Raw genomic sequence first — 20,752 nt, forward strand, 5'->3', positions numbered from 1 at the left:
TGTGACGTCATCTGTAGACATGAATGAACTCAAACCGCAGAAGTCTACGGAAATTCCAGGCGGAGCGCGCGCACGCACGAGCCGCGCACTCACGGGCTCTCGGCTCCTAAGAAAAGAAGTGTGTCCCTCAGATCAGGAAGTAGACATCTGTGTATGATCCGCGTGCGTCTACTTGGCTCATCCAAACCGAAAGCAGCACACACAGGCGCCCCGCTTTAGTCCGCGGTTTACAGCACAGCTCTCGGGTTCAAGTATGTGGTGAGTACGCTAAACTATCTTCTGATGTTGACTAGTTTCTGCGTAGCTCCTCACCTCAACTGCGTTATTTGAGACGCAACTAAGTCTGGAGCGCGCGCAGCCTCGATTGTAGATCAAGCGCGCCGTGCACGTGAGATACGCTGAACAGGTGAGACTGGGGCAAGTTGTCACACGAGGAAGTTGCCACAAATCTCAGTAACTCTGAAGTTTGGAGACAGAAGTCCATAGGTTTGGGAGGTTTTTTTGTAGCAGTGGTTTTGCATGTTGAATTGTTCGTGCTGTTCATGAATTGTTTCGTTTGTTTTAATATTTAAAAGTTCGCTGAAATTCAATTTTGTTTCCATTGTGACAACTTAAGCCCGTGTGACAGCATAACCTGCTATTGGGTCAGTGTTGGTTCAGTGGGCCAAATGTTTTGGGGATAAAAATATAACTGTTTAATGATTCATATTTGTCTAGTTCAAGTTTGTGTTTATGAAACAGTTTGAAAATTAAAAACACTGAATGAATCACTGCAGTGTATGTGACAACTAGCCCCGGTGTCTTCTCCTTGACTAAGCAGAGTTGTAAACTTTAATAGTTGGAGTATAAATCCAAGTTAAGTACTGGTAGTATTCGATTCTTTGATGTGGTATTCAATATTTACTATGGTATGCTTGATTTCATGGGACACGTCCATTCTTTCAAAGCTTTTAATTGCAAAATGAGAGTCAGAAAATGTGTCGAGTCGTACCAGAGCTGCAGAGGACACTCGTTACAATTCAATGTAGCCTACTGTAACTCGCAAAAGAAAGCTTGTTTTGTTTGTGACCAAATGACCAGTGACCTCAAGCCAAGGAAAAATGAGTCCCGTCTTTAGCTGGCACAACACTTCAGCTGTGGAAAAGGGTTTTTGCTGGATGCTCTGGCTTCTTGTGGTGGATTGTAGACGTCTGGAAGAACTGGTCAAATGGACAATTAGCCTTTGGATTGGGTTGGCTTCGAGCTCTCATAAATGAAAGCGAAATATCAGTGGACTTCCTTAACATTGGACTACTATAAAAAGATTGGCAGTGGCGTTATGTTCAAGGAACTGCATGAAAAAGGCTCGGATGCCTCAGTGGATTTTAATATTCAAAATGAATCCTCATATTTAAATAAAACATTGTTCATACCCTGCTATTTCTGAGAGACAGAACGGATATTCAACAAGAAAAACACAGTTTTGGACTTTTTGCACCTTTGGAAGAGTGCATTTCTAAAGGAGAAGACCACAAAGATAATCTGTACTAATCAATGAGGCCAGGAAAGAGTTGAACTTTATTTCATGTTGCCTTTAATGTCAAAAGCAGTGAGTCTGTGACATGTTTTATGATTTACCTGTCTGCTGTCAGTGTTTATAGTTAATGAAGCAATGCAGTTAATATTCCACTATTCTGTTGCATTCTTCTTAATGTTAAAGTGTCTCTGAATTTTGTTTTGCAGACAAACACATGGATGGATGTCATGCAATCTGTTCCTGAAGGGCCATTTTATGTATCTTCAGTCACAAAAGACGACTTCCGAATGACTCGGCAGCTTTCAGCCTGAAATATGTCGTCGTACTGGTACGTCAAAGAGACTGCGGATCCAGGCGCCAGCACCAGCGGCATGGAGGAGCAAGCTGGTAAGAAAACCTCACACATCCAGCAGGGTCCATGCAAACGGATAAATCTGACACTTGTTCTATGTAATGTTTTGCTTTTTCTAAATTGCACTTTCTGTATAATGCAATATTCTACCTAGAAAAAGCAAAACATTATATAGAACAAGTGTCAGATTTATCACTTTGCATTTACACTTTGCATTTAAACTTTGTGTTTTCACTTTAAATGCAAACTATATAGTTTGCATTTAATGCACAGATCTTTGACAGAGGCTACGGTGTCAGTTTATTTTCCCTCATGCGTTACTATGCTTATCACTGTCGGATTCAATACACCATTTAAATAAGGTTGTCAATCCTGATTCTTTGCATCGTGCAGTTAACAGTATCAAAAATGTGTATATATTCATAGAGCGCTCCCATTATAGTCCCTGATGCTGCATGATAAATCTCTGCCCTACAAAGCAAAAAGGCAGTAACTACGCAGAGTGCAAAAATAATGAAAATAATGAACGGATTGATGAATATGCTTTGGCTGAGCTCTGTAAGGTCACTTGAAACAAACTCCAGCGTTTTCAACACTGTTGAGTGGATTCGGACCATCTGATTGGTCATTACGTTCACACGCTCTACACAAATGTCTGTGATTGGCTGCTTTGCTCATCGCTGCAAAAACACATTATAAATAGAAATCTTTGATGGTCTTCACAGAGCGTTCACACAAGTACACACTGGAGCATCAACATCATATAAATATCCACAATATTATCTTATATTGCCATCACAATGATCTTGTAGAGTGCGTTGTACAAGCTTGTTGTCAAATGTGCTGATTTTGCATCAGTTTGAGTTACGCATGCTGCACACAACTGAAATACGGAAACGAGCCAAATCATGATATTCAGGCTCCTAAGAAGTCTTAATTCACCTTTCCACAAATTAAAGTCTTAAATATGAGCAGAAAGTCTTCAGTTCATAAAGTCATGGCACTGCAAAGACTTGCCTTTTTTTTTTAGAAATTGAATAAAACAAAGTGAGTTTATTCTTAAAACAGGAACATATATATGTCAAGAATAAGTTTTTTTTCTGAGCTCTCTCTTGTGTACATTTGTTAGTTTTAATCCATATTAATAGTCATTTCCATCTTGTAATTAAGCTATTTTTGTACACATTATTAATGTATTGTGTGTCCTTCGATGAATTCCTTAAATTGGCTTCAATTGGTATTGAATCGGTCTTAAATTAACTTGATAAAACCTGCAGAAAACCCTGGATATTGCATCATTTGAAATATAGTATATACCATTATTTTTGTAGTATGGTACACCTCGCCTTTTTTCTTTGTATATTTGTCACATTTAGCCGTTTATTCAGTGTTCATTTTGACCCCTGTCTGGCAATAACCTGCTTGCAACAAAAACCAAAAAAAAAAAAAAAAATTCTCATGCAGACAGATTAAAAGCAGATCCTCTCTAAACCATTTTTCTCAGCGAAGGCATGAAGTCGGAGAAACTTCCTCATTGCTTTACAGATGGCATGTTGCCAGTGAATGTGGTGAGGTTTGTTGAATCAGTCATTTTGCATAATCATACCACTATGAAGGTTAATATTTCCTTCTGAGAGAATCACCAGTTCAGCAGCTTTCCTGTGTCATGTGAGAGTGTGGTATTGTGGCACTGATATAAAATGGTCTGGTGTAGCATGTAAAGAGCAGCGTGTATATGGTTTTATTGTTCTCTTCACCCCTGAGACACCATCTGTAGTGCAGTAACGGTTCGAGGAACCTCGCAGTCTGCACGGTGTATATATATAGTAATATGAAGTGAAACTCGGCCGGTCTTCAGATAGGTGTTTATAGCAGCGAACGTCACTTCCTCTCACATATACACTGGCCTGTGTGTCAGCATTACATGTACAGTGGGTTCAGCTGTCAACCTTTATTCAGATTTGGCTGCTGATCAATATAGGCATGACCACAGATTCACAGCTGAGTGTGCTCAGACTGATTTGTTGTTGATAACTGACTAATATCTACTCATATCAAATTTTAAATTAGCCAGAAACGGCTTTTTAAATATGCACTAGCAATCAAAGGATTAGACACGCTTGGTTTAGTTAGTTTCTCTTGTTCTTAAAAACACTTACAGGTAAAGGCTTCTGCTAAAAGTTTGAAACTAGTTTTGTAGACAATGTATTTTGGATTTGCTAAGCAGTTGTTATTTCATAGTTATTAAAATAAAATTATTATATATATATATATATATATATATATATATATATATATATATATATATATATATATATATATATATGTATATATGTATGTCTATCTATACCTTCATTTGTGTTATTTAATAGTATTGATAAATTCGTTTATGAATATATAATGCGTTACATATATATTTTTTAAATGTCTTAAATATATAGATGCATTCATTTTTTTTATTTTATTCTTTTATGTGGCATGATGAAAATAGTTAAAATTAAGAAATAGTAGGTCTCCAAATCTATATAAATGTATTTATAATTTTTTTTTTATTTACTGAATATCTAGAGGCATTTATTTATTTTAATGTTGAATTTATTATAATATTTCTATATGTTGAATATTTCAAGTAAAATAATGGGGTCTATATATATATATATATATATATATAATACATAAATACATATATGTTGCCAAAAATTAAATATATTTAATTTTTGCCAATATATAGATTAAATTATATTGTGGTAGATATTTAAATGTGGCACATTTTTCTCAGGGAGTATAATGTGTGGCAAAAAAATTGCTAAATGCTTTAGTCATCACAAGAAACAGATCCAGTCAAGTGTGTCTCAACTTCTGATTCAAAATTTGATGATGACTGTTGTTGGGCAATTATCAACTGTATCTTTCTATGACCATCTCTATAGATGTCAAAGATATGGCTTTCTGGGCTGCGCTCAGTTGCATTTTTCCGGAAAACCGACGAAGTAAGCACCCCGCAAAAAACGGTCAATATCCCCCCCGAGGTGAAACTTCATGTTTATTGTTTATTGTTTATTGTTAATTTGGATCCCCATTAGCTTCCACAAAGTGGTTGCTAATCTTCCTGGGGTCCACAGAGTTGCACAATACAAAAAATCATTCAAACAAATAAAATAATAACAAAAATACAATTGCTAATCCAGTCACATCACAAAACTATACCCATACATATTAATAGTAGCAGCACAAGCAGAAGTACGTCTATACCTTTAACAACATGTTTACACAATTTCTTTTAAACACATGTGTTGAATTACTTTTACGTATATTTATAGGAACAACATTCCAAGCAGCAGAGCCACGATAAAATACAGTCTTTTTCAGCAAATTTGATTGTGGACATGGTAAAAACAGTTGAGACTTACTCACTTGACGTGTTTTATGATCGTGTCTAAAACCAACATATACAAGCTTTTCAAAGAAAAAACATGGTGTGTGATACTTGATTACCTTATAAAAATATACCAACACTCGTAAATGTAATTTGTCCTTCACTAAAAGCCATGATAATTTTCTATGCATATCAGCAACACTGGCCTGAAATTGATAATGGAGCACCAACCTAGCTGCTCTATTCTGAACAATCTGAAGTTTTTTTAAGTGCTTTTCTGATGCACTTGACCATATTATAGGGCAGTACTCAAGATGCGATAAAACTATTGACTGCACCACATCTTTTAAAACCAAAGACGAAATAAATGCAGAACATTTCCTGGCTACTGCTATACCTTTACCCATGCTGCTTACTATATGATCTATATGTTTGGACCAGGACAATGTATTGTCAAGTATCACGCCCAACAAAGTAACATCTGTTACTTGTTCCACTGGCGTCCCATCAATAAATAAATTCAAATCTGCAGCCCTAGAAATATTGTATTTTTGGCTAAAAATTATGCATTTAGTTTTTTCTATATTTAAAATTAATTTGTTAATTTGAACCCATTTAGAAATTGTTAAAAGCTCATCACTCAAATTTTTCTTTAGTTCAGCTGAAGAATGTGCTGCAGAAAACATTGTAGAGTCATCTGCATACATAACTATATTAGCATTATTAACAACATATGGTAAATCATTTATAAAAATAGAAAACAATAAAGGACCTAAGCAACTTCCTTGTGGAACACCACAATAAGTATTTTTAGCATCTGAAAAAGATCCATTATAAAACACTCTCTGTTTTCTATTAGAAAGATAGCTTCCCATCCAATTAAGGGCTGTCAATGAAAAACCATAACATTTTAGTTTAGCCATCAGAATATCATGGTCAATGACATCAAAGGCTGCTGTAAAATCAATTAAAACAGCACCAACCAGTTTCTTATTATCTAGACATGCTAACCATTCATCTGTCATATGTATAAGAGCAGTACTTGTGGAGTGTCCTGGTCGATAGGCATGTTGAGCATTGGCAAGTAATCCATTTGTACTAAAATATTGTAAAATTTGCTTGAAGGTAATCTTCTCTAAAAGCTTACTCAAAATTGGAAGTATGCTAATTGGTCTGCAATTAGAACCTAAAAAGTCTGTTTTTCCCTTTTTAAGTAATGGAATAATTTTAGATTCTTTCCAAAGATTTGGATATTTGCCACCAATCAAACACCTATTATAAATATGACAGATCGGTTGAGAAAGCTGTCTAGCTACCATTTTTAGCAATTTTCCATCTAACTGATCAGCTCCACAAGGTTTATCATCTGGAATTGAAAGCAACATCTCTTCTACAGTAGTTTGATCAACAGACCTAAAATTAAAACTGCATAATTTATTTTTCATTATTTTAGAAATAGGACTACAGGCTGATTGAACATCATTGCCATACATGCTAGATCTTAAATTGTTCACCTTATCGTTAAAAAAGGTGTTAAAATAATTAGCTATCTCTAATGGTTTAGTAATAAACTGACCTTCATTTTCCACACACCCTTGATAATTATTTGTCTTCCTACACATTATTTCATTCAGTGTTTTCCATATTTTCTTGGAATCACCAGCTGCAGACCTAATTTTTTGCTTATAATATTCCCTTTTTTTAATATGATTTAATTTAGAAACCCTATTTCTTAACTTACAATAGAATTTTTTATTGTAGTCACTTCCTAATTTCTGTACTACCTCCTTTGCCTTGTCTCTTTGCAGCATTAAGCACTTCAGCTCATCATCGAGCCAAGGAGCATTTTTAGTTTTTACTGATCTTTTTCTAAGTGGGGCGTATTTATCAATTATCTTATTTATTATATCCATAAAAATATTTAAGGCTTTATTAACATCTTTTTCTTGACACACTTCAGTCCACTGCACACTCTGAACTTCATTAATAAACAGATCTTGATTGAATCTTTTATATGACCTAGATAATAAAATCCTGGCTCCTGATTTGGGAATTTTTGTCTTTTTAGTTAATGCGATCAAATTGTGATCACTACAGCCAACTGCCACTGATACTGCCTTTGAACACAATTCCTGGACATTGGTAAATATAAGGTCAATGCAGCTAGAAGTACTAACCTTGTTTGCCTTCATAACAATTCTTGTTGGTTGGATAATCATTTGTGTGAGATTACAAGTATCAGCCATAGATTTTAACTTTTTTGTTAATGAGCAGTTTTTAGCCATCCAATCAATATTAAAATCACCCAATAAAAATATGGCCTTATTTTCATCTGTGACCCTGTTCATACTTTCACATATTCTATCCAAATACTGCACATTAGCACTAGGAGGCCGATAACAACAACCAGCTAAAATTGGTTTACAGTGTGGAACAGAAATCTCTACCCATATATCTTCAATATAACTGTTCATTAAGTCTTCCCTTAACAACACACCAAAATGTTCTCTAATATAAAAGGCTACTCCACCACCATATTAAATTCATTCATGTCATGGGTGTTGGGTTTCAGTTTTCCTGCCGACTCAGCATCAGCACCACCGTTGCCATTAGCAACAGTGAGTGTGTGTGAGAATCCATCGCTGTGTGTTAGTGTGGCGTGGCTCATGTCTGAGTCCCGTCACGTCTGTGTGTGTGTGTGTGTGTCGTCTGGTCTCGTGTGACAGAAACACTCGTTACAGAAGGAGGCCACTGTGCTAATCTGGCTTAGTGCAGCTTGAGCTGTAGCTGCAAACCCAATCTGAAGTCCTCTAGGGAGGGACAGAGACACTGCAGCCGGCCGGGGAGGGTTGGCTTTCACTCTTCAGTGTGTATGCAGTGTAAGATAACCTTGCCATTAGGGATAGCACACAGGGAGGAGACAGAGTCGGGCTAATGCTCACAGTTACTGAATGTACATCGAGCCTCTGGACTCTTGACAGACAATAATGAGACGATAGATCGAGCAGAATGATAAGGTACGTCTGCATTGTGAATGTCTCGTTTTCCATCGTTTCAGGTCCGTGTTCAGAGTGTAGGAAGTGATCCTTTCATTGACGCAATGCTTTCATGTTCTGGGATTGAATTCTCTGAACGTATAAGAGAGATTGTGCTTTAACAGGAAAGTCTTTTATTGTTTGTTTCTTAGATTTCTTTGTTGGCATCACTCGCATCGTCTGATTCATTGTCACGTGGTTTAAAATGGTCTCGATAGTTTGTTCTTTTCTTAGTTGAAGTTAGTCTTAAACTGAGCAGCAACAAGATTTTAGTGTCTCTTCAAAAATGTCTATATTTTAAGGGGATAAAAATGCGATCAAAACTATCTTTTTGTACTGGAGAGAGAATGAAAAAAGTGAAATTTAGATGAGTTTGATTTAATCATCAGATTCTGAGTAAGTGTTAATGTGTCTCGTTTATATGCTAATGAGTGTTTAAGTGACGAGCTGAAACTCAAGAGGTTTGTATCGGCACATTTATTAGAGTTGAGGGATACAGCTAACATTACATCTTGATATTTTTTTAGGCCTTAAAAACATTTAACATATATCTTGACATCTGTGCAGTTATATGCTTAGTGCACCATGTTGGGACTTTTTATGAACATTTAATAATAAATTTAGATTTTAAACTGATTAATTGAAACAAACCGTTCAAACAGAATCACATTAAAGGAAAATGTGCTCACCCTCAGGCAGAGCCGGATTATCCATAAGGGCACTTGGGCCAGTGCCCAGGGGCACCAACCATTCACAACAACTAGGGGGGCACCACATGACACAATTTTCGTAAATTGTTTTATAATTAACTTGAAATTCTTAAAAGACCATACATAACTTCTTTATGAACACTAACTAAATAATAATAATAATAATAAATTATAAATAAATAAAGATTACATGACCACTATCAGTCCCCCCCTTCCGTCCCTGTCAGAGTTGAGTTGGTCCACAATAAGTACGCGCAAATGTGTCGTTTTTTTAATGGCTACAGAAAATTAATCAAAATGGAAAGACGTCAATGGAATGGTTTTGCAAAAAGAAAGTTAGAGAAAGACAAGGATGCTAGACATTTAGCTACAATTCAAAATGTTCCAGGAAGCGAAAGTTTTTTTTTTAAAATGAGTGAAAAATGAGTTCAGGACGATATTGACACAGAAGCGATTGACTGCACTCTCGCTTGCTCTCCCTGTTTACCATTGAAGTTAAAGTTAAAACATCAGCGTCTGCAGCCCCGAGAGGGCACTCTACGCTGCTCAGTGCTACTGTAGCCTACACTGAAAACATATATTGGTTCTTGGCTCTAAATAAATGCGATTTATAGTCCAGTGTGACTTATATATGTTTTTTTCCTTGTCAGGACGTATTTTTGGACTGATGCGACTTAAACTTTGGTGTGACTTATAGTCCGAAAAATACAGTAGTTTGACAAGTTAATAAATTAAATTTGATTTGAGAAATCACCTTAATTATGTCTGGGGGGGGCATTTGAGGTATAGGGGCACCACACGGTCTTAATACGGCCCTGCCCTCAGGCCATCCAAAATGTAGATGAGTTTGTTTCTTCATCAGAACAGATTTGGAGAAGTGAGGTATTACATAATTTGCTCACCAACGGATCCTCTGCAGTGAATGGGTGCCGAGTCCAAACAGCTGATAAAAACATCTCAATGATCCACACCACTCCAGTCCATCAGTTAATGTCTTGTGAAGTGAAAACTGTGTGTTTGTGAAAATCAAATCCATGATTAAGGTATTTTTAGCTTAAACTGTTGCTTCCGGCTAAAATACAAGTCAATAATCCATAATATTTCTAAGGAATCAAACTGACCAACTCTAACAGTTTTTGATTTCATATAATTAGCAATATCATTGCAGAAATAAATACAGTGTTGACAGTGACTTTCAATTGTTATCTTTCCATGAATCATATTGAAAGTAGAAATGAGCTTTAAAGTTTCAGAGCAGAGACACAAATTACTGAATGAACATAGCCAGAAGTGATTACACGGTTTTCTTGTGCACGATCTGGAATGTCTACGCACTGAAGGTTTGATTTAATTAGATGAAAGATGTTTTATGCACAGCTGCTATGGTCTGTTGATCAGAAGTCCACTGAAAGTCTATAACATCCAGAGAAACTCAGTGTTTGAGTCTGGAACAACACACACAAACATTGGTTAATATAGTCTGTGTTTGATTTAGTAATTAGCTGGGTTTTTTTTTATTTCTGCTGTTTTTTTAATCTATACTTATAATACTTCCATTTTATAATTTTCTGATGCATTTTGCAATTGTTTTCACTTAGTTACAGAATGTGCATTAAAGGGGTCATATGATGCTACATGCACTTTTACAAACAGTTTGAACTGAAATGTGTGTTGGCAGTGTATGTGCACTTTTTTTTTTTTATTTGCCCAAATCTTTACCCCTCTCTCAAAACGAGCCGAGCTTAGATGCCTGTGTTTGTGACGTCACACAGACAGGCCCCTCCCATGATAGTTTGATTGACAGTAGTGTTTCAGCACAGACTGGACTGGTGTTTTATCTTAGCTGTCATCAGTCCACCATTGTTTCACCGCCGGAGCAAATGTAGACAAGAATGACTCCTAAGCGATCGAGATGTTCTGTTGTAGGATGTAATAATGAACATGCAGTTGTTATTTACTCCTGACATCTGAACCGCTGAAGATGCAGTGGATTACGTTTGTTTCAGAAGGGAATGTGCCTCCAATCTACATAAATACTTCTGTGTACATGTGAATCATTCGTGATCCAGCTTCACCAACAGAAGAAGTGAGTGTAAGTTTTTTTTTTCAGTGAATGTTTACAAATCGCTTTTCCTAATAATGTGCTAATTAGCCAGTTTCACAATGAATGAAGCTAAAGTAAACAGTCTCTGAGGGGCGGAGTCGGCAGAGCTCATTAACATTTAAAGGAAAATGCTACAAAACGGCGTGCTCTGAAAAGAGCTGTTTTTGACAGGGTAAAAAAAAAAAAAAACAGACTCTTTATGAATACCCTAAAGAATTATATCAACTTAGTGAATATTCTCTTATTTACTGACCCACTAGTTGTCCCAAACTTGATGAGCATGAGTTAGTTACTTCTGTTGAACACAAAAGAAGATATTTTCAACAATATCGTTAGCCAAACAGTTGACTGTAGCCATGGACTTCTATAGGATTTCATAGTATGTCAATTGCTACCGGTACCTGTTTAAATTAGTAAATGATTTCAGGATTTTTATTTTTGGATGTATTATCCCTTTAATGGGCATTCACACTGACAGTGACAGATTTATTTTAATAGAGTTGGTGATGATTTGAAATGACTCAAGCCACTTTGATGATGAAGCCAACTTTGATCCGTATTTATGCTTCTCTTTCCTCCACATTAGGAGCATCTTAAAATCTTTCTAGGTTTTCAGATTTGTTAGGTTTCAGAGCAGAGCTGCTGTCTTGGCTTGGGTTTTTCCTCCAGGTTGATTTGTTCTGGCCTGGACTTGAGCTGAGCCTGTATTGATGCAGGCTGGATGTCTAATGGTTACCCTCCCTCAGGCTTTCTCCAGCCGCTCATCAGAAAAACTTTTTCAATTATTCATATGAGCCTCTTCTATTAAAGCACACCGCCTTACTGGCTCTTACCCGCAGCTCTGGCTCCTTTACATCAGAGCAGATCTACTGTTAATGGAGCAGTGTCTGCAGACGGCCACATTTACCAGATAAATGTTAAAGGACTGAATGGACTAATGTGAATAATAGGAGAGCGTGATTGATCTGACCTTCACTGCCCTCTTGGATTGGTATCATAACACATCCCCACACCGAAGTCCAGCCACTGATCTACACCGAGCAATTACAACTCGTGATGTGCTGTTTTAATAATCACACAGACTAATAAAGTTTGCCCTAAAATGAACATTCGGTCTCGATCCCTCACCCTCATGCCATTTTAATTCAAATGCCACCATAAAACCACCATAAAAGCCACATGCTTTATATAAACTTCTGAGGTTAAATATCTACCAATCTATCTATCTATCTGTCTGTCTGTCTGTCAGTTTATCACTATATCGATCGCTCTGTCTATAATACTTTCTATTCTGTCTGTTTTAAAATAGCTTTCTGTTAACTGTTGTTTTCGTTAATTGAAGAAAAGCTGAAATAAAATGCAATAAAAAAATAAAATAAATATTGAAATTTTGCCATACCAACAAACTGAAATAAAATAAGTTACCGTATTAAAATTGTGTGTGTGGGGGGGGGGGGATTTAAAAGCTTTAAAGCTTGAAATTAAAAGCATAAGAAACTAATTAAACTTAAACGAAAATTCTAATAAAAAACAATAAAAGCTAATATTTTTTTTTAAATAAATAATGTTATAATTTATACTAATATCATATCTCTCTATCTGTCTGTTGGAATTATACCTGTCATTTTATTCATATTTAGCTGTATTTTTAGAGTAAATTTAGTGATGTGTGCTTGATGCATGAACATTTATTTTAGCATCATCAGGATTTTTAGCCTTTTAGATTTTTGAATTTTTTTATTTTACAGTTACAGCACGTTTTCCTTTGCTAGTTCATGTTAAATGGTCTTGCAGTGTGGCAAATGAATTTTTCAAAGTACAAATGCTATATTTAGTCTGTAAAATAATACGAAGTGACAAAAAATGTAATGCATAATTAAAAAAGATTTATCAAAATGCCATATAAAATGGTTTTAGATGAAGTTTTGCATGTCACACCACAGAGCATGTCAACTTCCCGAAAAATATTTCATGCAAACTACAGTACCAGCATGCATGGCTTTTTTATTTAAAGTGTGTGTGTTTGTTTGTGTACTTTTAGACATGTTTGGATCTGCAGGGGTTTTGTGTGACTATCACTATCCATTCAGTCTCCCCAGATCTTCCCAATGAGTAGGTGCTCTTTACATCAAAGGTGAAACTGGAAGAGCGCAGCTCCACAAATACACACGCACCAGTCCGGGGGGAGAGGCATGTGAATTCTTTATGAAGCTGACCTGATTCCCGGCAGATCCCTCGCCTCCTGTATCTGAAGCTCATTTCCCATCGTGTCGTCGTTGTTTTAGCATGAAGTTCGTTCTCTGATACTGAGTGTTTTGTTTATTTATGGTGGCTATGCCCCATTTGCAGACGTCCCGGCGATGGGAGCCAAGCAGTCGGCGGTCGGCAGCGTTCCCGTGAGTCATTCATCCACTCTGAGGAGCATCCAAAAGGCCTATACGGACGGCGATGACCAGAGGGCACGCGAGCTAATCCGGCTTTCCTGCGAGAATAACGGCGGAGAGGGACCGGATGGGGTGAGTTTGATCATTCGCTCACTTTATACTCTCATTTAAATGAACATTCACATAAGCACTGAAGTGAAGCGGTGCATTGTGCATGCAGTTTACCTGCTGAAGGACCAGCATATGTTGTGTTTTGGAAGCTGCTATGGTGGTTTGGCAGCAGACGGGCTTTTTGTGGCATCATCAAAACATTTATCAGTCCTGTCCAGAGCATAATAGCCTGTTGGGCGTCCCATAATGCATTACTACAAGCTCTGTGGAGGAAAAAAAAGCATCCAAAATATATTAGGATGCATGCAATATTGAAAAGTATTACTGAAAACAGTTAAATGTAAGTTGCTGCTTTTGTAAAACTCTTCAAAATGAGAAATGAAATACAATATCGAACCAGTTTTGGTTACACATTGTCAGTGGCCACATACACACCGTAAAATCAACTCACCCGTATCCTCGGTTGTTGACCCGTCTCTCTTCAAGGTGAAGAGTGTCTTAATGGAACTTTTTCCTTGTACAAGAAACAAAACTGATATCCGATAATGGAAAAATGCGTTAATATTGGGAGAAATATAGGTAAAACCAAATATCGGTCAAACTCTAGTGTGGATTTAAGTTTACTATAGGCTTGTTCTTATTTGCTGTTTTTTATAATGAGATCTTTTCAAGAGTTAATTTTTTACATTAAAAGACAAAAAATCTTGATTAAAACTGTCTGTTGGTTTTCTGTAAACTGTAATAGATCTAATCGTACATATCATTTAAATTTTAAAATGGACAGTTTTTGGAAGTGAAAATCAAGAAGTCAACTTAGTTTACCAGTGTTTGTATTTGTATGCATGACACCATGTGCACCTTTTATATATCATGAGTTTTGAACCGATAAATTTGAACTAGCGAAATGTGCACCTTAATTCAATAAAAGTTGCTTTGGGGTAAAGTGTCAACTATAAATGTAAATATTGTGACGCCAAAGTCATAGGGTTCAATTACCAGTGAATGGACCAGTGAAATGCATCTTCCATGTGCATGAATATAAAGGCAAGTTGCATAATTTGAGGTACAGTATCAGCTTGAAGCTAACAGTGTAAAGTAAGTTATGCACCAAAGTTTAAAGGAAAGAAGATATACTGAAGAACCAAATACTTGCTGGCAGCCATTGACTTCAATAGTTTGGAAAATAATACTATACTGTGGAAGTCAATGGGAACAGTCAACTGTTTGATTTCCCACATTCTTCAAGATATAATCTTTTATGTGCAACAGAAGAAAGAAATCTCTAAACTGTTTTGGAACAACCTGAGAGTGAGTAAATGATAACAAAATGTTTATCCCTTAAATACTAAGGATTAGTTCTAATTTTTAGGTTTTTGTTCTAATGATTAACCCTAAGAACGAGCAATAGTCAAGTATCCGGCTTGTCCTAAGATTGCATGAGCTTTTCTGATCTGCATCAGCAGGGGAAACGTGCTGAAAACATGCTTGTGAAACCCTTGATACTTCTCACATTCACACACAATACTGTGCTAAAGGGAAGGCAGAGCCTTTTAACAAATATTGAAAATCACAGCTTTTTACTCACTTTTCACAGTTTTCGCCTTCGGGTTGGATGTGTGAAAAATACAGTGCATGCATTAATTATATGCTTTCAAAACAGTAGAAACCCGTTATTGACCTGCCATAGACTCAGAACATTACAAATGGCTTGTGTTTCCAGTCTGTGATGCTGATAAGCAGATGGTATTCTGTTATGGCTTTAACATTAAAACATGTTTTGGCCTGTAAATCTGCTCTAGTGGTCTGTATGGACGTAATGTTGAATATAAAACAGCATCAAAACAAGCTGAAATCATTTGAATATGATGAGGCTTTGCTTTGGATTTAGAGCTGTATCATTGTATATAATTTCTTCTAATCTACAGTACTTCCTCCTGTCGGAGCTTAATATGCAGACATAACAATCCATTCGCATGTTCATTTCCCTGTTGTGTAAACGCTGTGACACTGATCTGTTTGTTTGAACCACCTGACTATGTTAAGTTTTGGCTCAACCAATGGCGTGAGTTTAAGGCGGGACTGTTTGTTTTTCCGACCAATGGGAGACAAGGGGAGTGTTTGGATTTAAAACTGTCTTAATGTTGATTCCTATTATGTTTTTGTTGTTGGCAACCATTGAGAAAACCTTAACAACCACTTTTCTAGCAATAAGAAGTAATTTACAATAGTATATTCGAATGATTTTATTAAGGGTCATGTGACTATGAAACTGCAATAATGATGCTGAAAATTCAGATTTGCTCCACATGAATAAATTCAATTTTTAAATATATTCACATACAAAAATGCTTTTTGAATTCTATTAATATTTTACTTTTTTCTTTTTCTTTTGTGGCTGCATTTATCAAATCTTTATAAACTTATTTATAAAACATAAAAAATCCCAAAACTTTGATTTTTTTTGTGCAAGGCAGAAAGATTAATTATAAGGTGTTTGTTTCTTAAAAAGACTTTGTTCACAGTAAGGTGATTACAGATGACATGAGAGCGTGTGGTCAGCGAGTGTGCAGAGATATTCCTCTGTAAATACTGTTACAGGTCTCTAATGAGGTCATGAGTGATTGATGTGACTCTAATGGTCTTCTAACCGGCCATCAGTTAACAAACCCACATCTGATCATCGCATTAGTCCCGTTCAATCGCTGCTTCAGTGGCCTCTGAGATTAGAAATGTGTGCAAATATCATATTTCAAATATTTATGTGTGCTGCTGTAAAATATATGTAATCAGAAGTAATTTACAATATTAAATTGTAAATTTGATTTTATATGTAAATAAGTGTTAATTTTAGAATTATATTTGTTATCTATTATATTTTAGATATTTATTTTCATGCTTTATATGCAAGTTATTTTCATGATGTATTTTTGGGCTGCCCCCAGTAGTCGACTAAACACTAGTAGAGGCTTAGTCGACAAAGTCTTGTTTTTATTTTTGCTCAGATAAGAGTTATATATCATTCAAATCTGTCAGGGGTCTGCTTTTATATGTATACACTCACAATAACAAAAAGACGTTGTGCTTTTGTAAAATAAAGAAAACAAACCAGACTTTCTGCTGTCTCTGTTTCCGTGCACTGGAGCGTGGTGAAACTCGTCGTATAGGCAAAATACAAATAATCTCTGATTCTGTAATCCATTTGAAAGGTGCATTTCTCTCCAAAGGTTCATCCACTGTATCTCTGCAGCTGACACACTACCTGAGGAAACACTAGTTTATTAAGAAGTAAAATATATTCTTGTTGTTTTTCCCCACACATTCATAGACTTTAATTTTTTTGCCGGTACTTTGTGAAAAGCATTATTTGCGCGATCGAGTGCAGAATAGACTATTTATTAAAAGCTCTTTATGGTTTAGTTCCCCACACCTAGTATATATTTAATTAAAATAAATGCATGATTAGTCGACTACCTTTAACAGCCTTAGAGTATGTATTATCTTTGCATTTCACATACTTTTGCATATTTTCTTCTTTTTAAAGCTTTAAATAGATTTTTTTATATCAGTACTGCAATACTTGTTTGAAAAGCTGCTTTGAAAAGGTGTACTTTTTGTAAAAGTAACTGTATTGTAATAAAACTCTGCATTCTGCATACAGTTTGCAAACTGCAGAAACAGCAGTAGAAATAGCCACACTTACTTCTAACCCTGATTCACAGACTCAGTGGAAAAAAGGCTGATTTTAGTGTCTGTAGGCCACAGCGAGCATGTACAAGAATGAGGAAGTGCAAACTCACATTTAAACTTTAGTTCTGAGGCAATGTAACATTTACAACAGATGTTTTGTCTTAAATTAAATCGTAATTTGGAAGTAAATGACTAAATATGAAATAGAATACTAGCATATGCCTCTTAGTATAACAAACTGCATTGGTCTAAATATACAGAGTGCATCCAGTGCGATCTTAAACTAAAACAGTATCCTCCAATGCAGTGCTCGACGTGAGCTTTCATTTCCAGTGTAACAAATGAATCACTGAAGCAGGTTTGTTCTTTCTGATTCTTGATGCATAAATTTGGACTGTTAAAAAGTAAAGTAATTTGACACAAAAGAGGATGAAAAAATTCAATTTTGAAACCGATAACTGAACATAACTTGCTGAATAAGGAATGAGGTCATGTGACCTTACTATAGCACACTACAGTTTAAAATGCTGTTTACATAGTCGTTGAAAACAAAGCAGTATTCAGTAATCGTTTGGCATTGTGTCTCAACATTGCCAGGTAAGTGCCAGGTTCATTATGCACAATATTAATTAATATTTAAACAATGATCAAATATTCTCACAGTGCATCTACACTACAGTTTTTAGCTCTAATTATATTTTTGGGTAAAGCACTAAATCACTAATATGCTACCATTGCAATGTAATTTTATTATAATGTTTTTATTAATACTTTTATTCATCAAACATGCAATAAATAAATAAAAAGTGACAATTTTACAGTAGGTTTCTATTTTAAATAGGATTTTTTACATTTATTTCCAGAAAAATATGAAGCCGCTCAACTGTTTTGATAATAATAAATGTTTCTTGAGCTGCAAATCAGCATATTAGAGTGATTTCTGAAGGATCATGTGACACTGAAGACTGGAGGAATGATGCTGAAAATACAGCTTTGATCACAGGAATAAATTACATTTTAATATATATTGCAATATTAATCATTTATTTTAAATTATAATAATTTTTCACAATTTCTGTGTTTTTGATCAAATAAATGCAGCCTTGGTGAGCAGAAGATACTTCTTTTAAAAACATTATAAAATCTAATGTATTCAGTCTGTGGAATGTCATTTGAGAAGGTGAAATACTTCCATCTAGTGTTGATTTCTCTGTAACCAGACGTGGTTTCACACAATCCACAGATTTCCCAGTATTTGGGACAAAAAAGCCTGCAGAAGTGCAAAAATATTACAATAAAGTTTTTGTTCCACCTTGTTTTTGATTGCAACGCCAGGTAGAAGTTAAGGAGAATTGATTTAAACTGCTTTACCTCTTTTCCTGAAGACAGTGTGTGTGTGTGTGTGTGTGTGTAGGTGCAGCTGCTGTGTTTGGTGGTTCAGAACGGTGACTTGGACGGCGTTCGCTTCTTGCTGCAGGAAGCACGAGTTACAGTCCCACAGGAGCCCAGTGAAGAAAACCCTGCCGTCTTAGCAGCACATCACGGACATCAGCTGTTGGTCCGAGAGCTGCTGGACTCTATACCACGTGAGCGCAAACCAAATCCACTGTCATTAAACATGTCACAGTACTCTTGTCCACGTCTGAAACAACTCTCTCTTTGGTTAGGTCCGTGCGTCCGTAAGGATCTGCTGAACTGGATGTTGGCTACGGCGTGTCAGCAGGGTCATTTAGAGGTGGTGAAGCTGCTGATCTACACGTACAACGCTGACACCGAGGACTGCGCTGTTCATTCAGGAGAGTTTGCCATCATCAGCGGCCTGCCCCTGTACGCCGCCGCACAGGCAGGTACTGTAGACTTCTGCTCTTCACATACTTCTCATTATTACAGCAGAGAATAGCTGTTAAACTGTAAGGCAACAATGCATGACATTTGGGAAGGACTTAATATGCATTCCTACCAGGAGCAGAGAATGTGAACACTTCTGAATCCATTCCTTCAGGGCTTATTCACACCAATTTGATTGCATTTTTTTATGTGAATCACAGAGGGAACACTTTACTGTAAGGTTTAATTTGTTAACATTAATTATCCAATTTCCGAATGGCATTGTTTGAAGAAATTTGGACGGAAAATGCATTCTATTTTATTTTATTTTTATTATTTTAAATGCTTTTTGATCAACCCCTTGGTTAATTTTTGTTATTTTTTTTATGTAAGATTTTAAGTTTTATTTTAAGAATTTAAGCATTTATTTAAAACATGTAAGAGATTTCATATAAACTGACCTATATTAGTTAACATAAACAATGGGCAATACTTCTACAACATTTAGAAATCTTCATGTTAAATTCAACATTAAAGAATACATTTTTTTTAATCAAAAGTTATAGGTGTTAACATTAATAATTTATTTTTATTTATTAAGTTACATTAACAAAGATTAATACTATAAACACAATGCTGCTCGTTGTTAGTTGATTTCTGCTAATGTTAAGAAATGATTGTACATTTTACCAAAATGTTATATTTTGCAGATAAAAGTGTAAACGCAAATATTTACAAAATTTCTAGTGATATGTTACTTTAAAATTGTTTAGCACAGGGATTTACAAACTCAACTCTCAGCTGAACACCTCTGAATATACTTGAATGACTTAGAAATGAGATTTTAAGGGAATATTTCAGTCATTTAATGTTTTTGCTTGTGTGCGGCTCAATAGTGTAGGTTAATGGTTACATGAACACAATCAAATCAAATTTCATATTTTTTTGTTGTATTGTGTGTGTGTGTGTGTGTGTTATGTTGATATTTTTATCAAAATACATTTTATTTTATTTTTATTATATTTTATTTTATTTTATTGAAAATTTGTATTATTTATTTAATTTAATTAAAAAATATTTTATTTTATTTTTATTATGTTTTATTTTATTTATTAATTTAATTTAATTTAATTTAATAAAAAAAAATATTTTATTATTATTATTTTTTTTTATAGAATCCCTGGTCTAAGTTTTACAGAATTTGAGTGATTGGATGTGATTTTGGTTTGACCAGTTATGAGGATATTATTAACTCAGGGACTGAACCAATTAAGCTTAATCATCCTGAACTGTACGCTGGTCCTGAAAAGTGAAAGCAGGGGATTTTTGACCAGGTTTTCCCGCTTTGCTCCAGCACACGCATGCACTTCCTCCCCCGGGCCTCACTTCCTCTTTCAGCGCGGAGGTGTGGAGAAATAAAGTGAAAGCTGTTCCTGCTCTAACTGAAGCTGGTTTTCTCCTCAGGAAACAAGGAGGTGGCGTGTTTTCTGCTGGACAATGGAGCCGGTTTCTCCTCGTACACGCTGATGGATCACGCAGACTTCAGCAGGGAGCTGCTCAGACAGCGCCACCTGCAGGACAAAGACGCGCCTGCGGACGGGACGCTGCTGCAGGTGAGACCCGTCCCTCTGAATCGTTTTAAGATCAGGC

General features: G+C 35.8%; 1 protein-coding gene and 1 long non-coding RNA gene across 7 annotated transcripts in view; one reads left to right on the top strand and one right to left on the bottom strand.

Annotated features, from left to right (window-relative positions):
• The first annotated feature begins 49 nt into the window (after nt 1-49).
• LOC128017390 (leucine-rich repeat serine/threonine-protein kinase 1) overlaps nt 50-20,752 on the top strand; it is a 74,106-nt gene continuing 53,403 nt past the window's right edge. For 2 of the 6 annotated variants that reach the window (XM_052602764.1, XM_052602767.1), the window contains exons 1-6: nt 107-258; nt 1,723-1,903; nt 13,443-13,609; nt 18,690-18,861; nt 18,943-19,122; nt 20,567-20,715. In XM_052602764.1, the coding sequence (XP_052458724.1) occupies nt 1,831-1,903; nt 13,443-13,609; nt 18,690-18,861; nt 18,943-19,122; nt 20,567-20,715 (741 nt within the window). In that variant the 5' untranslated portion in view covers nt 107-258; nt 1,723-1,830. Of the gene's footprint in view, nt 259-391; nt 487-1,722; nt 1,904-13,442; nt 13,610-18,689; nt 18,862-18,942; nt 19,123-20,566; nt 20,716-20,752 lie in introns of those variants that run through there. The other 4 variants (XM_052602769.1, XM_052602766.1, XM_052602768.1 and 1 more) reach the window with 4 other exon arrangements.
• LOC128017392 (uncharacterized) lies at nt 13,430-15,972 on the bottom strand. Its single transcript, XR_008184428.1, has 3 exons — nt 14,040-15,972; nt 13,703-13,851; nt 13,430-13,575 (listed from the first exon to the last, which is right to left on the bottom strand). It is a non-coding gene; the product is annotated as an uncharacterized LOC128017392 (long non-coding RNA).

Source organism: Carassius gibelio, chromosome A7 (genome assembly GCF_023724105.1).
Source record: "Carassius gibelio isolate Cgi1373 ecotype wild population from Czech Republic chromosome A7, carGib1.2-hapl.c, whole genome shotgun sequence".
NCBI lineage: Eukaryota > Metazoa > Chordata > Actinopteri > Cypriniformes > Cyprinidae > Carassius > Carassius gibelio.